This window comes from Taudactylus pleione, unplaced genomic scaffold, assembly GCF_031769625.1.
Source record: "Taudactylus pleione unplaced genomic scaffold, aTauple2 ptg000148l, whole genome shotgun sequence".
Classification (NCBI taxonomy): Eukaryota; Metazoa; Chordata; class Amphibia; order Anura; family Myobatrachidae; genus Taudactylus; species Taudactylus pleione.
Window position 1 is genome coordinate 884,721 of NW_028284550.1, and position 20,980 is coordinate 905,700.

Below are 20,980 nucleotides of genomic sequence, written 5' to 3' on the forward strand. Positions count from 1 at the left end.
ATCTCCAGAGGGGCTGATGAGGATCTGCTTCCTCCCTCACTGCAAAATCTGGTAGCCAGGCAGCAAAATCTAGAAACCATGGCAACCTGGCCCCCAGGATTTGTCGAGCCCTGCAGTACTCTATGAGGGGTAACTGTAAAAAAAATTTGAAGTCTGATATTCCAAATTTGGATTTTGATATTCTCCTAGTGTATCTTTGTTCCACATGGAATATCAACTCCAACTGTGTATGCTGTGAATTAAATTTTTTTATCAGGTCCCCCACCAGAGCTAGAGGTCAATTTAGGTGAAAAACTAGCAATTTTAAAGTGTTCTAATAAAGAAAAGTAGACAAGATAGATAAATCAAAATTTGTTGCCAAATTTTTGAGTATATAGCTAGTCCCCCCAAAAAATTACAGCTCTGAAATTGTATTCCTTCCCACTGAAATAGACTTTTTTGTTAAAATCTGACAATTAACTTTGGGCTTAAATTTCAGTCATAAGGAAGTGAGGTAGGGAAAAGACAAAAAATGTAGCTTGAAATGTGCTGAAAATAATGTTTTTTATCCCAGCTTTAAATTGCATTTACCCCAAACGTCAGCAACAGTGAAAAATGTCATACGCCACAATACAAAAATGGCAGCCATCTTCATATGAAGGTAATTAAAAATAAAGTAATGGTGGTTTCTGACTAGTAACTTACAGGGGTCATCACACACACAATACAAAATGGTCAAGCAACCAATTAATTTAATTCTGGACCATTTAATATGGATTGACCCAAACCCCTGAGTGTCTACACTCTAATGACCCAAGTTAAGCTACACTTGATGTTTTTTACTACCTTGAACAAACAAAGGCTTCTTTAGGTATCTAGTGCTAAGGCCAGCTTCATGATAGTCCTACCAAGTTAGGGCCTGCTTCATGTATAGTCCTACAAGGTGCACATAATAGGGCCTGCTTCATATATAGTCCTACCAAGGGCACATAATAAGGCCAGCTTCATGTATAGTCATACCAAATGCACATTTTAGGGTCTGCTTCATGTATAGTCCTACCAAGTGCACATAATAGGGTCTGCTTCATGTATAGTCCCACTAGGAGCACATATTAGGGTCTGCTTCATGTATAGTCCTACCAAGTGAACATAATAGGGTCTGCTTCATGTACAGACCTACAAAGTGCAGATAATAGGGTCTGCTTCATGTACAGTCCTACCAAGTGCACACAATAGGGACTGCTTCATGTATAGTCCTACCAAGTGCACATAATAGGGTCTGCTTCATGTATAGTCCCACTAGGAGCACATATTAGGGTCTGCTTCATGTATAGTCCTACCAAGTGCACATAATAGGGCCTGCTTCATGTACAGACCTACAAAGTGCAGATAATAGGGTCTGCTTCATGTACAGTCCTACCAAGTGCACACAATAGGGACTGCTTCATGTTTAGTCCTACCAAGTGCACACAATGAGGACTGCTTCTTGTATAGTCCCACAAAGATCACAATTTTATAATGTCTTGTGACAACAGGAACACAAAATTGTGTCTTTCTAACATACAGTGCTATCTAAAACAAAGTCTGTGGTCTCCAGACTACAAACTGATCTTGGAAGGAGCGCTCAAATTAGGAATAGTGCAAACATTAATACATTTCCAATGGGACATATGCATATTATTTTTACCAAATATTTTTGGGAGGAAGTTATGGAAAAAGGGTCCCCCCAAAAAAATAAAAATAAAAGACATTTCACAGTGTCTGCAAATCTAATCTTGTTGTTGCATGGGGCACATCTCACTGCAGCACCTGACCTCGTGTTTCCGGTAGTTTAAGGGCTAGAAAGCTACCCAGCGCCAATGCAGCAGATGCCAGTAGGATAGGCACCGCTTTGGCCACCCCCACGAAGGAGGTGAAAATACTTATGCCCAGAACAGCGGCCAGTTTGCAGAGAGCATTCAGGAATCCGAAGGCAGTCGTTCTGTAAGAGACAGTAACACAATCAATGAGAAGGCGGGTAAAATCACAGTCATCGAATATTACATGGCATGGGAAGGATCAATGTATCTCCATGTTAAACTAAAATATTGCTTTAACCTGCCCACAATGGAGGCAGCCATTGTGAGAATGTAGGCCATGAATTACTAAGGAACTAATGACACTGAGGTGTGAGGCACATCTGCCCGTATTCAATTCTCTGAGATGCGATGCAGCCTTGATATATATTTTTTACAGGCCCAATTTTCATTTTTTGCTATGGAGCCCCAAAAAGTAAAATTAACATTCCATATAGCCGCACATTGTGGTGGTTTGAATTTTGTGTGTGTGTGTGGGGGGAGGGTTATTTAGGAAGTGGCTCACGCCAGGAGATTTTAGCGATGGGGGGCTCAGCTGAACATCCACCCTTCCCTGGGGCAAACCTCTATGCATATTATACCCCTTTTACGCAAAATTCCCGGGTCTGACCCGGTATTTAAAACAAGTTTCCAAGCCGGGACATACCCCCTCCAGACCGCGGTGCCGATTAAGGTTATTGCACATGGGAGTAGTGGAACTGGCCTGCCAGTGCTTGGAGATGACATCGTCTCCAAGCTCCGAGAAATGAGAAAGTTCCCATGTTGTAAACAGGATCCGGATTGGATGACCCGGGTTACCCGTTTACACTGCAGGGTTACACGGGTTCTTCCTGTGTTAAACCCTGCAAGCTACCTGGGTTGCATTGCCCGAGTCACTTGCCCCTTTCATACCTAGCAGCAACCCATGTTTTGCTGCTAGTCTCAAAGGGGTATTAGTGGATTCCTTCGCTGTAGTCTTACTCTGCCAATGATGGAGAAAGCACCCTCTGTGATCTGAAGTGATACAGGATGCAGCCACTGACCACCCATGTTAGAGCCCTAATGGCCCACATGCCTTCCTGCTATGTACATATCTCTAGTCAGTCCTAAATATACTCATTCTCTATTGATGGAGACAACAGGGATGATAAATAGATTAATTAAGTCTATAAAGTTTGTGATTTCTGACCTCTCTAGACGGACCCAGCCGTGTTATTAACTGCTCCAGCAGACTATTACTGGTGAGATTACTCATTTTACTGTCTCTCTGGTTAAACATTGATGAGAGGACGTGTCACACACTGTGCGTGATCTATTAGTGTCTCCCAGCTGCAGTCAGTTACACGTCTGCAACAGCTTCAGCCCTTATTTTGTGTCTTTTTGTTTAGGGCAATCTATCTAGATACATAGGACCTTATTCAGACCCGCTCGCAAGCGGGTCGATGTTTAGGCCCTGCGCACGAGCAGCGGCCGCACTGCGCGTGCGCAAGGCCCGGAGCGAGAGAGAAATTCTCTCGCTCCGGGGCTCGCTACTAACGGGGCGGCTGTCGATGTTGATCGACAGCTCGCCCCGTTTAGTAGGCAGGGAGGGGGGTGGTTTCACAAACGGATGCTGTTGTGGGTGGCCGCACTGACATCAGTGATGTCAGTGGGGAGCTTCCTGCTTGATCAGAGCAGGAAGCTCCCTGGCCATCAACCATCAACCTGGTCGGTCGCTAAAGCTTAGTTTAGCTTAGCTACAGCTTAGCTAGCGACCAGGAGGCCACACTTCAAAACACAAGCGGCCGCCCACATTCAGAGCGACCGCTCGCATGTTGCGAGCGCCTCTGAATGAGGACCATAGCTTGCTGAATAAAATACTGTAAAATTAACATCGAAATTCTCCAAAATTTGAAACAAAATCCTAGCAATGATCTTCTATTACTATACTGGTTAGTCTGTATTATGATTAGCAGGTGTTACTGTAGCCCGTGATGGCCATGCAAAGGTTTATTTCTAATTGTACACAATAAAAAAAAATTTTGATCACAGTTGCCATTTTAAGCAGCAATCCCATGAGGAGAAAAAACACTTTTGCCCTTACTTGAAATTGGTATATTATTGTGATGTTGCAATTTTTGGTAGTGTACGCTGCAGCTTATTGACTCTATTTTTAGTTTTTGTATCCATATCATAGTTTGTTATGTTATGACTATTTGATACCCTGCCCTTTTTTTTTTTTGTATTTTATACATTTATTTTTAATTTTATTTTTGTTGTTTGTATGTTTCACTGGAAAGTTATTCTTTTTATGTGGTCTGTAAGTGGTTGTTTTGATTTCTATCTTTCCAATAAAATTTTTATTTTTAAAAGGTTTATTTCTAATTGTACACAATAAAAAAAATATTTTGATCACAGTTGTTATTTTAAGCAGCAATCCCATGAGGTCAAAAACCACTGGGGCAGGATATAAGAAGAATGTTGGCTTTTACTATTTTTGTTTATTTATTTGCAATTGTTTCATGGACAACCATGGCAACCACAGTCACATGGCACATAATGTAGTTAACAGAGGGGTTTTGGAACATTTCTTCTGAACACTGGCCCTGATTCAGAGCCGCTCGCTCTGAATCAGGGCCGGTCTTTATTTTTTGGGGATCGGCCTCTTGGCCGCTCGCATAGCTGTGGGTGACCACCCACAGCTATTGCGAGCGGCCATGAGGATGGTCGTGGTGGTCAAGACCATCGCGACTATCGGGCTTGCGACGAGACCCTTGTGGTAGGGCCTCGTGGCCGCAAGCCCCAGAGAGATTTCGGCTCTAACAGAGCCGGAATCTCTCCACTGACATCACTCGTTGTGCGCATGTGCTCTGGGCCACCATCGACCCGGTTGCGAGCGTTCAGCGCTTGCGACCAAGTCTGAATCAGGCCCACTGTCTTTACTGTGACATCCTTCCCCTCTTTCTTCCCCCTCTGCTATCACATGTCATGCCGAGAACCTATGCGGTTGTGACTATGGGCCCTGATTTAGAGGTAGACACAGTGTCGATTTTGGTTGCAAGCAGCCAATGTTTTCAGTCTGTGCAAACATCTGATGGTTAATGCTGGGGGGACGTAGAATCAATTTGGACACAGAGAGAGACCATTTCAGTGGGCGTTCCTGGGTGGTAACAGGTGGACGGCTAGATACGGATGTGGCGCGACCAGCGACTGCGCCTTTAATTGCAGTTGCACTGGCACCAGTGGCCATGTTTCAACGTAAATTATTTGCAACCATGGGGTACTCTAATATCCAATTAACATAAAGACGCATTCGTGGCTGCATTACTGCCCACCTGTGAATCAGGCCCTGTGTAGCCGCTAACTGTATCTGTGGCTTACAGCCATATCTGTTTTCCCTCCAGAGAGGTTTTGAAAAAGAGAACAGCTAAGAAGAATGAAATGTTTGCTTTAACTATTTAAAGAAAAACATAAATACATCTTCTACGTCGGATTGCTGCTTTAATAGATAGATATAGAGGTATATTTGCAATAAATAAATTGTGTAAAAACAAATAAAATGGGAATGCAACTTATTGGATACTTACATAGCTGGTTTTCTTCCCCCCTTTGTTGCTCTATATAGATTTTATATTTATTTAGTTTCTATTGGCTGGTCTATACCTATTTATCCAGATGACACCACATGTTCATGAATAATGAGTGATGCCATTAGCTAACAGGGCGTGTTGTTATTAATCAAGGCCTTTTCAGGGACCCTAACCATCTTATCTGACCCTATCTATGAATGAACCATAATGTAACCTTCTTGCCAGCTATGGATTCTGGGAGTCGCCAAGCGGTCAACGTTGGCTAGCAGCCGGCTTTGTGAGTACAGCAGAGCTTGCCATATACAGTAGCGTCACTTGTCTGTTCTGTGAGGCGGCAAGCCGGTGACACGGCCTCACAGGGCAGGAAATGTGACTTGGCTCTAAGCTGACTTACAGGAGTCAGTGCCCCTTACGCAGCCAGGCCTCATACCAGTAACACGCATGCAGACACTGAGACTATCTGTATACCTTTTGTCAGAGGGGTAGAGCTCCACCGTCAGGACATCCAGGGCATTCCAGGAGGCGATACTGACACCCCCAAAGAGGCAGAGCAAGGCAATCATGGCAGACTCGCTGTTCCCGAAAAACAGAAAGAAGCAGCTGATGCAGGACATGACGCTGGACCCAGCTGGGGAGAGAGACGGATACGGGACAGTTACTGATCGCAATACTAATGTGAGCCATGGCGGCCTCCATTTTGTTCTCAGCATTGCTTTTCTACCATAAGTGTTGACGTTATGTGATAACCGGTGACCGTTTATATAGAGGAATTTTCGAGAGACACAGTAACAAAAAGTCTGGTATTTGTAATGACTTGGACGGGACTTATTCTCTGCTTTATGCCCTGCCAAGCTTAATGTGCGGCCCAAGCACTTATTCTCTGCTTTATGCCCTGCCAAGCTTAATGTGCGGCCCAAGTTCATATTCTCTGCTATATGTCCTGCCAAGCTTAATGTGCGGCCCAAGCACTTATTCTCTGCTTTATGCCCTGCCAAGCTTAATGTGCGGCCCAAGCTCTTATTCTCTGCTTTATGCCCTGCCAAGCTTAATGTGCGGCCCAAGCGCTTATTCTCTGCTTTATGCCCTGCCAAGCTTAATGTGCTGCCCAAGCGCTTATTCTCTGCTTTATGCCCTGCCAAGCTTAATGTGCGGCCCAAGCGCTTATTCTCTGCTTTATGCCCTGCCAAGCTAAATGTGCAGCCCAAGCTCTTATTCTCTGCTTTATGCCCTGCCAAGCTTAATGTGTGGCCCAAGCTCTTATTCTCTGCTTTATGCCCTGCCAAGCTTAATGTGTGGCCCAAGCTCTTATTCTCTGCTTTATGCCCTGCCAAGCTTAATGTGTGGCCCAAGCGCTTATTCTCTGCTTTATGCCCTGCCAAGCTTAATGTGCGGCCCAAGCTCTTATTCTCTGCTTTATGCCCTGCCAAGCTTAATGTGCGGCCCAAGCGCTTATTCTCTGCTTTATGCCCTGCCAAGCTTAATGTGCGGCCCAAGCGCTTATTCTCTGCTTTATGCCCTGCCAAGCTTAATGTGCGGCCCAAGCTCTTATTCTCTGCTTTATGCCCTGCCAAGCTTAATGTGCGGCCCAAGCTCTTATTCTCTGCTTTATGCCCTGCCAAGCTTAATGTGCGGCCCAAGCGCTTATTCTCTGCTTTATGCCCTGCCAAGCTTAATGTGCGGCCCAAGCTCTTATTCTCTGCTTTATGCCCTGCCAAGCTTAATGTGCGGCCCAAGCTCTTATTCTCTGCTTTATGCCCTGCCAAGCTTAATGTGCGGCCCAAGCTCTTATTCTCTGCTTTATGCCCTGCCAAGCTTAATGTGCGGCCCAAGCGCTTATTCTCTGCTTTATGCCCTGCCAAGCTTAATGTGCGGCCCAAGTTCATATTCTCTGCTATATGTCCTACCAAGCTTAATGTGCGGCCCAAGCTCTTATTCTGTGCTTTATGCCCTGCCAAGCTTAATGTGCGGCCCAAGCTCTTATTCTCTGCTTTATGCCCTGCCAAGCTTAATGTGCGGCCCAAGCTCTTATTCTCTGCTTTATGCCCTGCCAAGCTTAATGTGCGGCCCAAGCTCTTATTCTCTGCTTTATGCCCTGCCAAGCTTAATGTGCGGCCCAAGCGCTTATTCTCTGCTTTATGCCCTGCCAAGCTTAATGTGCGGCCCAAGCTCTTATTCTGTGCTTTATGCCCTGCCAAGCTTAATGTGCGGCCCAAGCGCTTATTCTCTGCTTTATGCCCTGCCAAGCTTAATGTGCGGCCCAAGCGCTTATTCTCTGCTTTATGCCCTGCCAAGCTTAATGTGCGGCCCAAGCTCTTATTCTCTGCTTTATGCCCTGCCAAGCTTAATGTGCGGCCCAAGCTCTTATTCTGTGCTTTATGCCCTGCCAAGCTTAATGTGCGGCCCAAGCGCTTATTCTCTGCTTTATGCCCTGCCAAGCTTAATGTGCGGCCCAAGCGCTTATTCTCTGCTTTATGCCCTGCCAAGCTTAATGTGCGGCCCAAGCTCTTATTCTCTGCTTTATGCCCTGCCAAGCTTAATGTGCGGCCCAAGCTCTTATTCTCTGCTTTATGCCCTGCCAAGCTTAATGTGCGGCCCAAGCTCTTACTGATGTGTCCAGCGGGTATGCCTCTAAACCAGGTGTTAAGCAAATTATAGCTCATCATCTGTTATGGAACATGTCCCATCATGCCCCACTGAGAGGCAGAACCAGAATGCATGCCTGTGCGCTATATAAACTGACCATCAGGGGCGTATGTATAATGGTTGCAGGGCGTGGGGTGTGCAGTGCACACCCCTGGGTCCAGAGCAGCCACACCCTGCACTCATAACAAACATTACAGGTTCCATGCAGGGGGTCTCCCTCTCTATGTCATGTGATGGCAGCGCAATCTTTCAGGTGATACCTTCGGAAAGATGGCGCTATGCAGCCATAGTAAAGGCTCTGGGGGGAGGGGTGGAATCTGCTGCACACAGGCACCCCGGTAATTTATATGCCTCCTAAGACATGGTCTGCAGTGGCATTCCAGAAATAATATTTTGGATAAATAACTTCTGAATCTCGGCCAGAGAAAGCCTAATCTCACCCAGCATACGAAGGCGTCCAATTTTGTCCATCAACAAGGCGGATACGATATTGCCTGGAAGCACAGCCAGAGTGCCCAGGAAACTCACAAAATAGATCATGTAGGCATTATTAATGTCGTCCGTGAAGTCCAGCTGGCAGCCCTCCTTACTGTGCAGGAACGTGCTATTAACAATGCGGCTGTTGATGAATTTGTAGTCGAACAAATCTGCAACCAAGGATAAGAGGGAGATGCTTTATTTCTTGTCAGAACTGGGACATGTATGTAAGATACATTTTAAGGACATTAATAGAACATTCAGCCTTACTGAAAATAAGAGGCCAGTTGCTTAATTGTATGTGACCAAATTCTTTCGATAATCTCAATATTGTTCCCTTCACCTACAGTCGGTGACTTAATAGTCATGAAAAGGCATCAATTCTCTAACGAACAGTGACCTAGAGGCACTGATTATACATAACGTACAGTCATTCAATACAGCGGCGTAACAGGGCTGCTGCGCGCCCTGTGTCGGACCCACCTCCTCAATGCATTATGTCGCACAGAAGGGGCGGGGCTGGACTGGGAAGTGCAGTACTGTGTTCTGAGTGGCTGTACAGACTGCAGGGTGCCTGCCTGGAGCGTCACTGCAACAGTGATCCTGCAGGATCTATTCCTGGCACCCTACTAGCCAGGAGCGAGGGCCGTGGGGCAGAGACGGTACCGCGCATTGTGCTACGGCACCACTCGTACACCCCTAGTTATGGCCCTGTATGTACATGTAGATTTGTAATAATGTTATAGACACCAACGTTAGTAAACTTTACACATTCTAAACCCCGGCGGTTTGACGGCGGGTTCTAAACTCCGGTGGTTTGGTGGCGGTTTCTAAATGACACCAAAACCGCTGCCTAGTAATTTGAGCCCTAGCCCTGTTGTATTCTAAAATGTGTTTAGACGGCGGTTTTGAAGCTGTTTTGGCTTTAGTAAATCTGCTGATAGCAAAACCGCCGCCAAACCGCAAGGGATTTAGAACCCGCCGCTTAGTAAATTTTGCCCAAATAATTGTCAGTTATGCCAGACAATGGTGTTTTATAGGGAATGCCTCTGCACTGGTGCAGTGCTGGGTGTTGGTCAGTGTGGTTGACCACAAAGGTGGATCTGATAATAGTTACACAGGGCGGCGTCCTGCGGCTCTGTATAGTAGGGTCTTTCCGCAGGTGGGTCCTGACGCTGGTATGGGTCTGGGTCCCGAGATGGAGTCACCTGAGAAGAATGGTGACTGTGCGGATGGTGGGCACATGCGATCACGCTTATTACCTGTGTTGTAGAACATTGTTGATATGAATGTGCAGTTCTTGAAGAATGTGTTGCTGGATGTAATGTCTTCAAAGTAACAGTCTTTAAACAAGGAGTCTTCAAAGATGACGGATTTCAACTTGAGGCCAATGAATCTATGGAGATAAGAGCAGGAGGTATCATTATTTCAGGGCTCACTAGACACCGATCATGTACTTGCCACAGGGAGATATACAGAGGTTAGATATTTCAGACTAACACAGCCGGTCCTTCAGCACTAACTGTGCAAGCCCGTATTCATTGCTGGGCAAGGCACAAGCTCCTATCCCGACCTGTTTATCTAGTCTGACGGCTTAATAATACTCTGTGCAATTAAATTGATAAAGGGCCCTCCTTCCCCCCCCGGTTTGGTCATACGCTTGGTCGGTTTATTGAATGGTAATTTACGCTATCCAGTGATATAACCCAGCGTTCTAGTCCATGTGATAGGCGGCAAAAACAGAGCTGGGGGCTGCCAATCATAAAATATGTGAACAAGCGGAATCCAAACCCTGTCCTCACCACATAACTGACCCTAAGGGTGACAGGTCAGCACATCCCTGTCCACCACCACATAACTGACCCTAAAAATTTGTTAATGTAAGCATTTTATTGCTGAATTTCTCAATAAGAAACTTTTGGCCTAGGGACGCAGTGAAAAAAAAAATGCTGATATTCTAGGGCGCCGTTATTCAAGAAAGTTTGGGAACCGCATTAAAGGGATATTATATTCATTCTGCTAGATGTCTAGACTGTTACAGTACATTTTCATCTCCTTCCAGTATATATATGTATTTGTTACCTATATATATATTCCCGTCTATGCTGATTTAGGAGGGAAAATACAGATTTGGGGGCTCTTGACCCACTAGCGATTATACCATGGTGGGAACGTTGGGAGCTTTGTTGCGTTCATTATTGCTCTACATAGTGATGATGACTTTGTGTTTGGAGAGTAGGGCAGGAGGCTAAGGGGCATCCCAGCACGTCATGTGATCGCATTCCTTTCCTGGCAAAGCCACTCCCCATTGTGATGTGGCCACGCCCATGTCCCCATTCAGGACAGACAGCCATTTTGTCACCAGAACCAATATTCACTTTGTGCCGTATTACTCACTGATGTCACTAGCTTCTTAAGAACTAATAGACTACTAAGGGGTGGATCTAAATAAGCACGGATACCACCGGAAAGGCCACCGCCGGCTTCGTGCGCTTCCTCACAAGCAGGGCCAGATTAACAATGGGGTGGATGGAGCTACAGCTCCAGGCCTCCACATAAAAATAGGCCCATTGTCATGACAACATGATGTTGACTGTCCATCTGCTCTCCACACGGTCAGCCATAAATCATAAGTAGTAAATTTGTATTTCTATTTACCTCACAAAATGAAGGATTTTTTTCCTTTTACATATTTAGGGAGACATTGGAGCAGAGAGTATAGGGGTACACGCCCACATGGCCCTGGCCACACCCACACAGCACTGGTCACGCCTCCTCTGCTTCTCATAATAGGCCCTTTGGTCATTTTCAGCTCCAGGCCCATGTGGCCCTCAATCCGGCCCTGCTCACAAGGCTTTGCTTGCAGGTGCGAGCAGAATCGCCCTACCGTACCTGGCCGATGGCAGCTCGCGGGTAACTGAACAGAGACACTTACTTGTCATTTTGGTATTCTCCATTTTTGTGGACCTGGTTTTCTAGAGTGAAGTTAAAGTTGAAGCTGATCACCCTCTCATTGGAGAAGAGCTTGGTGCGTGAAGCGTAGTCAATGTTCTGCAGATGTTTGATCATGTCTGGGAACCAAACCGTCAGTCCATAGTAGCTGAGTGACGAGGGAAGGGTTGAAGAGCAAATAAAGACAATTTAGGTCAACAATATCTTGTGTGAAATAATATTCCTCAAATAACCAAGGTCTGTAAACTAAAGCTAGGTACACCACTATGCAATGTTTTTGATCATACCGAAAATTGGGAAGATTTTTCGGCAAAATTACGGCCCCAAATGTCTTTTCTACACAATATACAATTTACAGTAAATGAAATACCTGGTGAATGTCACAGTGAATTTGCATATGTACGCCCACAAAGATGATGAGGTAATCGGGAGAAAGAAGCATAGGGAATACGGGCAGATTATTGACGGTGCACACACACTGCACGATATTGGGAAATGGAGGCCGAGATTTTCTGTCTTGACCGACAGATCGAAGGAATGCGTTTGTGGATGTTTTCTAATCAGTTTATCGGTGAAACGCTGAAACGATCATTCATACACACTACACGATAAATCAGGCCGATCACCCGATTATTGTCAAATCGTCCCAATAAGTGTATAGTGTGCAGGTAGCTTAGGTCTGTCTAGCAAGCTGTCTGTTCCATCAGCGGGAGAAAATGACTTTGCTTAAAAGGACGGCGCTTCTGGTATCTCCAATCCAATAGGCCAAGTCCCTATCAACAGTACAAAATTGGTATTGGGCCCTGCTTCAGAGACGGACACTAATGCATACGCAACTGACCTGAGCATAGGGACGTCCCCTGCTGCCTTCTCATATCCATACATGATATAAATGTCAATTATATAATAATTTCATTTTATTTTGGTATAGTGCAAGATTTCTGTTTCTACTCTACATTTCCATGAGTTAATGATGCATGAACTCAGGCCCCCATACATCAGAGATTGATTGCAGCAATTGTGCAATTTGCAATCGATTGTGTATAAAAATCTTTCCCTTTTTCAATCGATTGTGGCAATTCTGCAATCGATTTGATAAAGGGAAAGATTTTTAAACACAATCGATTGCAAATTGCTGCAATCAATTGCTGATGCATGGGGGCCTTCAGAAACACTCAAAATCTGCTTTACGAGGCTATGTCTGGGGGCAGCAGAAATTGGACTGTAGGAGGTAACACGAACCTTAAAGTGGCCCTGTCACATATGGCAGCCATTATGTCAGCTAGACCTACTAATTCACCAGGGACTTAAGACCACCACTGAAGCAGTAAAAACACTTTTGGGGCGATTCATCAAGAGAACTATTGCGTGTTTTATTGGGGTTTCTGCCTATTGGTGACTTATGTGGTGTAGTTTAATAAATTACTTTCTATGAGGCATTGCCCCTTTAAGATACCATACATATCACTGCTCAGCTGGTGCTGTAGTGTAAATAACTAATATTACAAGCTCTTTTATTATAAAAGTCTCTTAAGTACTCCTGATATCAATAAACAGCTTATTTCCCTCTCTGTTGCCAAGTCCTGTCCATATGAATGTCGTCTTTATTGTCTCAGCCCAAACCGCACAAGACATAATGTTAGATTTGTCTCTCCCCTCGAGCCTCGGATCTTGTTATAGCTCCCCATGTCCAACCACACTGCTATAACTTCATTAGCAAGCGATGGCTGCTGCCTTTAATGTGCAGCCGAGGAATGCCAAACGGTAACTGGGAATATGGCATTTTAATTACCTCCCTGACAGCCCAAATTAACTGTTATTTAAGGGAATCAATTTGGAAACCTCAATCCTGATTATAAACTACAGTCGTGGGTTCACATACACAGCGGTCCTGGTATTGTGCGATGCTGGTGGCTCACACGACAGGAGTCTAGTTAGTTTGTTAATTACTCCTATGCCATTATAATTATTGCTATTGTTTATGTACTATATAAAACATTGCATAACAGTACAGTGGGGAAAGATAACATTATATAAAGATGTAGAGAACCAACAGGCAAAATATGAAGATTGCACAAATATGGGACATTTAAGAAGCATTAATGTAATATTTGCATGAAATTTATGTAATCCGTATTTGCATGATGACCTAATCGCAGCTGTAGTGCCTCACACCTAACGTGCTCGGCGCATGCACCATAAATACTGTGCCCATTAGGTGTGACGTGCACGGTCGGCGCAGCCGCGAAGACAGAACAGGACCAGGTACGGGGTGGAAGTATAACGGGATAGAGGGGGTGGCTGTGATGAGAAGGGTGGGGGCGAAGTGGGGACGACTGAGATGACCCAGGAGATGTCGGGTCCATATACTAGCATAACATAATAGGTAAATAACAAATAGGTGTTGTACAAAACATACATGTGGCATGATACAAGAGCGCATTAGGGGATCAAGGTCTGAGAAGATAGAAGGAGAAAGGGTACAAGCTTATGTTGAATGGTAGAGGCATTTTATAACAGGAGGGGACCCGTGTGTAAATTTCCGGGGGCCCCCTCTCCCCTGAATAAATGGTGTCACCACAGGCTTAGAAAATAACACCGTACATAAACTTTATGGCGCTTCCTGTGCTAATCGATGCAACTTTTGGGAGATCCTGGTGGGGAGGTAAAAGTGGCAAGTGGTGGTATGCATGGTGAAATGCAGCGATGCGAGGGGAGTGGCCATGATGGTGTGAACCGCGTCACCATGCACCCCCTGGGATCTCACGAATTTCATGAAGCTCTGACTAACTCTCGGGTGAGCTGGAAATCCGCCCACTTGCCAGTTGGACTTCCCCTCTTGGACATTTCAAAAGTATACCCAAACAGGTTCTGGCTGCTAGGGCTTGCTGGGACTAGTAGTGTCACATATAAAAAAAATTTTTTCCTGAATTTTGGCAATTATTTACCCTAACACCCACCAGCTGTTAGGAAGAGCCCAAATGCTATCAGCATGGGCTGGTTTTATCTATGAAGGGGGCCCACATTTTTTTTTCTTTGCAGGCCAGGTTCTCCTAGTGAATGGGACTGTGTCCCTCTATGACAGACTCAGGGCCCACCGGGAAATGTAGTGGTAGGGGCCACAGCTTAAGGGGTGTTGCCAGCCTCCACGGAAGGACTTGGCCAACCATTAAAGAGAACATGCAAAGAACAGGGCCTCTCTATACGGGACAGGGGTGTGTAGGACCACCCACTTTGATTGGCATCAGGGCTAATCTTGGTAAAGTATCCATAGAAACAAACCAAGCACCCAAGTGTACAGTCCTGCTCCACCAAGTTAATGACTCCTAGAAGAAGGGGTGAGACCCTTAGGCAGTGGAGCCCTCCAGGGATTTCCCCTGTACACCTGTGGCCCAGTCCGACCCTGATTTGAGGACGCGCCGACCTCTGATTGGGCCCCAATTATGTGAACACACCCTTACTGTACTCAGCCTACACTTTCTGGCTATCCCCTTCTTGCTGCGCCTCACTAAGTATATACAGACATATCTTTGGCGTGAATGCGCAGTATGGTTAGCCCTACCTATTTTATGCAAATTAAGTTCAACTCTACATAAGAATGAACTTGACGTATATGTTAGATTTATGTTCATCCCCGTCACTTATATATAAAGGTGTTTCGTTGAGTTTTGCCTTCACTGATTTATTGAAAAACATTTCAATGACCTCAAAGAGGTAGACTGGGCCTGTTGATTAGGTTTCTAAGTACATAGAGATGAATGAGGTGAGTGCAACTGATGGCCGTTAATTTAACTCGCAGCTGCCGTCATTGATCAGTTTATATAACTATCACCATGGGGCTTTTGTCAGTCTAAAAAATGGCCGATTGTTGCGTTCTGCGCCCACGTATTCATCGCAGCGCGCGAACCGGCCAGTCGATAAGTATGACTTTATACGGTCAGCATAACATTAGTAGCTAAACTAAATTTATGAATACAGGGGAAAATATAGTATCACCTACATCAACCATCAGATTGCCATTTATTAGCACAGGAAAACATTCTGCACGTAACCGCAATGCTGAACGCAGATTCCCGATTATCGCATGTGCAGAACTGGTCCTCCATGATCGCACGCAGCCCCTGCTGTGCCTAATTAAGAGGCGGTGCGGAGACGGTTGCCATTCCTGGAAGTGTGTCGCCCATGTTTTCCGGGAGTGGCAAGGCCAGGACCTGCGTCCATGGATGCAGATTCCTGGCCTCGCAAACTGGCCAGCCTGCGTAAGCTGAGGCTTTCTCAGCTGGCCAGCGCCGTCCACCACCACGACTGATGGCTGCGAAGCCTGAGACGGTCGCAGTGCTGGAATCGCAAACGCAGCAGGCGGGTGTCAGACGCCTCCTGCTGAATCTGCATACTTGCAAGGACGGAATTGCAAAGCTGCTTGTGTGTGGCTTTGCTATTCCGTCCTCTGCTGGATCAGGCCCAAAGTTCTGGTTGCAAAACTATGAAAACAGTAATTTCCACTTTTATTATTTTATACATAATGTGGTATAATAATGATTGTAGAAAATGACTAAGTAGAGTTCGTTATTTCAAAGAAACGCCTGACCTGGAACCGGGGCAGTAATTACATTGCACACCTGAGACACACGTCAGACTGACAGCTGAGGTAATGTGGGGGAAGGAGTTTAGCGTCGCAAGCATTGGGGATGTTGTGACTAATGCTGTCAGTTCTGCTTAATTAAAACTGAAATGTGTGTCAGCTTGAGCTAAGAGTGAAGGCACCTCACACTCTCAGCCCTAACAAAACATTGGCAAACTCCATCCGCGGCCCCGTCCTGAGAGCAGGAAGCCAGACGGCCTGCAGCGGTTGCCATGACAACAGTAATTTCACAGAGCGGCTTTGAAGTTGATGAAGCGAGAAAGCGGTAAATGAAAGTGCCATTATACCGTTCTTTGCGAATCCGAGCATCTCTTTGTAATTTAACAACAAGACCTCGGTTTCAAACTGCTTTGTCAGCCGTGCAACCTCTTGCCGGCAAGTACAGCACGTCGGCCATTTTAATTTTTGACACTTTTGACGGCCCAGCACTTTTACATAGTTTCCAGTTGTCTCTAATTTCTAGGGACAGTCCCAGGTTTTTCAAATCTGTCTGGAAATATCCCTGCTAGACAAAATTGGCTAAATTGAAAATTACATTCCTAATAGTGCTCCAAGGTCAATCAAGTCTCTACTTTGTGTGCATTTGCCGGACTTAGCAGCAAAGTGATGCTACAAATTTGTTCACGATGTTAGCCAAATTGTACTTACCTAAAAGACATGGTGAACCAGACAGCCATCATCATGAGGGTGATGCGTCGGTATTCCGGCGCAAAGCACTCGTGGAAATTAGCCCAAACCTGCAAGCATGAAAATGGGACAACTGTGGGCAAGGTGTGTAAGAATAATTATATTCTAGGCTCAAGAAAACTGTCTGTATAATGAATGGTTTACTCACAGGGGCAAACGAGGGGTTACTGGGCATCTGTAAACCCCCCTGCATTTGCCTATGACTTACTATATAATCAATGGTTTGTGAAAATAGAAGGAAATCAGTTACTAGGCTTAATAAGCTATAGCAAACTCAATATGTACTTATTTTAAATCTGTTCTAAAAAAAAAAAAAAAAAGCCTTCTGTGTTGTAGAACTGCCCAGATCCAATCTTCAAGCTCAATAACAGACAAGAATGTTTGCTTACTATAGTTGTGTAGTCAAAATGACCCTAAGATAGTTACTTAACTTAAAAATTATGTTGCCAAAATAAAATTCAGTGTTTAGGTTGCTACAAATTCCTGTAATAACTGCCGGTACTTGAAATAATTCTTCTGCCCACAATTGCCTTAGATAGACACTGCTGTTGTAGGTGTGTTTCTGAGTTTTGAACTGGTGAATTCAGGCATAATACTATATTAAGTGTCAGCAGTTATTTCAAAACGTTGCAGTAACCAGCATTATACTAGCCAACATTTACACATGTGAAATTGGAATAAACAAGACCTATGACTAGCTTAAACCCTGCCCCTGGTTGACACAATACGCCCATTTTTTTAGTCCAAGCTCCACTCACTTGGATGTAAGCTCAGCCCCTTTTGAGGTCCTAGAATCTGTATTGTCCTGATGAAATTGGGAGATTTGCATGGTAATCATTTTAATTACAAAGGGACAACTTCATGTGGTGGCACTTGCAAATAAAGGGATATGGCCATGCATTGCTGGTCAAGACAAGCACTTCTGGCACACTGGACTGTCCACCTTCCCTTCCTTTCAATGCTGTGCCCACCATAACAGGTGTGTGGCACCCATTACCTCCCCATCTGCCTGGCCAAAATTGTCTGAACTAAATTGTATGTATGTAATAATGAAAAATAATTTTGAGTCACACTTTAAGGCCTGTAATTACCATGCTCTATTGTGAGAAACATCTAGAATAAGTAACAAAGAAATAATGAAAAATATCTAATTAAATTTTGGCAGCCATTTTGTAAACTGAACCCATTGTCAAGAGACTATAGCCTGTACGTTTACAAGCAACCTGTGGCATCACTGAGCAATATTTATGAGGCATTTAGTACCTCATGCCTCAGCAATGTACTAATTAATGGCCTATTTTCTCAAGATAAGTTGTTTAGCCCACAAATGTCTACCTCCATTTTGTCTCAGTACTAGAGAACAAGTCAACAAGAGCACATCTAGGACTTACAAATGGACCTGTTACAGATCTAACATTGGCCTACCTGCTGTGACAAATTGAGGATTCGGATCATCCAACGCCTGTACCACGTCCCTGTGTCTGACTGGATCTCAATGAGCTCATCTTCCTGTTTGATGGTCTTTATTTGTGTAACCTGTAAAAGCAAGGTTAGTGGCTGGTGAATAAGGGGTTATTACCACAGCGTAACGCTGGGTTTGATTCAGCGATGGACTCAGCATCGATGTTTACACAGTTGAGCGATTATCGGTGGACGGCGCATGAATCAAGTCACATTACTATCGGCGGTCGCAGCAGCTATTTTCCTGCAGTGTGATTGCCAGCCAGGGAGCGTTTGGGGGGAGCTAACAGTGACACGTCGGCAAAAAACTCAAAACCTTTTTCGGGAGACTGCGACTCCACACGCAGTAAAAATGGCTCCGACATCTCAGTTCCCGCCTCTTTTCTGCACAATCATGGGGTTACTCAGAAGGCCAATTATAGAGGGATGTGGGACCGAGCTGCATATTTGTACGCAGACACTTGGATTTGCGAAGCCGCTGGTGGGCGTGTCAATCTGGGCGTCTGAGACATTTGCATTTTTTTCCCACACATCCGCTGCGTACACAGATACAGCAGAAGCTTTAGCGTCCATCTCTGAATCAGGGCGCTTTGTACGCAGTTAAACAAGCAATAAAGTTGTTTAATTGAAGATCAAGACAATGGTGCAGCTGCTCGCTTATCCGACAGATAGGATGCCAATTTAACATAGGCCCTGATTCAGACCCACTCGCAAGCGGCTGTCTGCTCGCAAGTGGGTCGATGGTCTGCACTGAGCATGCGCACGACGGAGGGAGCTCCGTCGTGCGCATGCGCCAGATGCGACGAGCGAAGGAAAGTCCTTCCCACGGGAACGCCTCCCATCAGAAGCCGGCCCACTGACATCGCTAGTGATGTCAGTGGGAGTGATTTTGGCTCTGATAGAGCCAAAATCACTCCGGGGCTTGCGGTTGAAAACCTCAACCGCAGGCTCCGGCTCGCAGTTTCGATGGTCGCGATGGTCACGACCATCGCGGCCATCAAACTGCACACTCGTATAGGCTGTGGGTGGTGACCCACAGCTATACGAGCGTCCAGGAGGACGCTCCATTTTTATGGAGGGCGGCCCTCATTCAGAGCGTGCGCTCTGCTCAGAGCGTACGGCTCTGAATGAGGGCCATAATCCCTTAGTAATCTATCGTCCAACACCGGAGATCAGGAGAAACGTTACATCTCCACCCAGTTTCCACATGGTTTTATCAGTTGCCAAGATGGTAATTGCATTCAATCGCTGAACTTGACAAGTGTGAACATTACACAATGATGGAGCGCGCTGTGTCTGCGAGCTGTGGTGAGGAGGTGGATGCAATGGCTACTTACAGAAAAGACCCTCTCTGGGTGGCCTTTGGCCCTCATGTTGGTGTCATGGACCTGCTTGAGAACCATCCAGGCCTCGTCGTGTTTCCCATTCTGGAAGAGAATACAGAGACGAAATGTCTATAGTGATGCAAGGGATTATGGGTAGCAATAGGCAGTGTGTAAATAAAATGTCAATGAAGTCTTGTTATTATGCATTGATATCACACATAAGGAGACATAAGGGGACGCTTTGCTTGAGAAGAAATTTAGGACCTGATTCAGACCCGCTCGCTAAGGTGCGGTCGCTCGCTCTGAGCGATTTTCGCCCATCTGCGCATGCGTATAATTCGCAGTGCGCAATCCATTCGTTGCGATCTGCTTTTGGTAGCTCGTAAGCCACTATCAGGTCGCTGCTTTGAGTGACAGATAGCGCCGTTTGTGGGTGGTAACGGGAAGGTGCATGTGAATGGGGGAGTGGTGTTGCGAACGCAGGCGTGTCTGCCCGCCACAACGGCGTTTAAAGGGCGTGCATAATTAGCAAAGTAGCGTCATTGTACACGTCACCTGCATGTATTTCAGTCCGCACTGATCGCAGTGCTTGCGGCGGGGAAAGGCAACCCCAAGGGCTGCGAGCAGCTCCGATGGCTCACGATGGTCCCGATTAATCATACATTTCCCAGAGATGACGTGTGTTGCGAGTGGCAAGGGTGGCCTATTTATCAAGACGGTTTTTCATCGCAGGAGACATTCTGAATGTGTCAACATTTGTAACCATGTCGACCTAATTGTAGGTCGACATATTGGTTGTCAACCTAACGTCCATTTCAGCCTGACAGCATTGTGGTGTGGACCGGCTGAATGTCGGCTAGCTGAATGGATACCCAATAAATAGCACCCTGTTGCTCAGGGTTTTTGTGATCTACTGAAGATAAAACAAATAACAAAGTCATATACAATGGAATTATTCTGGAGTGTAGAACCTCTTCCAGGTGTTTGCCAAGAGGTGCCATGGTCTTATCAGCAATCGGTCATACAACTATTCCCAACATGTACAGGTGATGCATTGCTCTTGCGTGTAACAAGGCAGGTGTGCAAAACCCTCTCTTACCTCTAGGTAGAAGCGCGGACTTTCCGGCATGGTGGTCAGAGCCCCGATGGCGAACACAGAAGGAAATGCGCAGACCAGCACGAACACCCGCCAGCTGTGGAACTGGTACGCCGAGCCCATCTGGAAACTCCATCCTCCGGGGGAAACAAGGTGTAGTTATACTCCTCATACAAGATTTCATTACAAGATTGGTCATTGTCACAAAGGGCCTAAATCTGAGTCGTTCGTGGCTGCGCCTATTGGCGGCCTCCATCTGTGACATTATGCAAATGAGGCAACAAAGCCCTTCCCTGGTGTAAATCAGTGTTTTT

The 20,980-nt window shown here is 45.5% G+C and overlaps 1 protein-coding gene across 1 annotated transcript in view; it reads right to left on the reverse strand.

Moving 5' to 3' along the window:
- Positions 1–1,776: 1,776 nt before the first annotated feature.
- Positions 1,777–20,980, reverse strand: part of SV2A (synaptic vesicle glycoprotein 2A) — a 97,614-nt gene continuing 78,410 nt past the window's right edge. Inside the window, exons 5-13 of the mRNA XM_088474183.1 lie at positions 20,670–20,803; positions 19,583–19,672; positions 18,210–18,320; positions 16,746–16,834; positions 11,439–11,603; positions 9,766–9,899; positions 8,467–8,673; positions 5,852–6,011; positions 1,777–1,960 (exon numbers count right to left, since the gene is read on the reverse strand). Coding sequence (XP_088330309.1) covers positions 1,777–1,960; positions 5,852–6,011; positions 8,467–8,673; positions 9,766–9,899; positions 11,439–11,603; positions 16,746–16,834; positions 18,210–18,320; positions 19,583–19,672; positions 20,670–20,803 — 1,274 coding nt within the window. The remainder of the gene's footprint in view (positions 1,961–5,851; positions 6,012–8,466; positions 8,674–9,765; positions 9,900–11,438; positions 11,604–16,745; positions 16,835–18,209; positions 18,321–19,582; positions 19,673–20,669; positions 20,804–20,980) is intronic.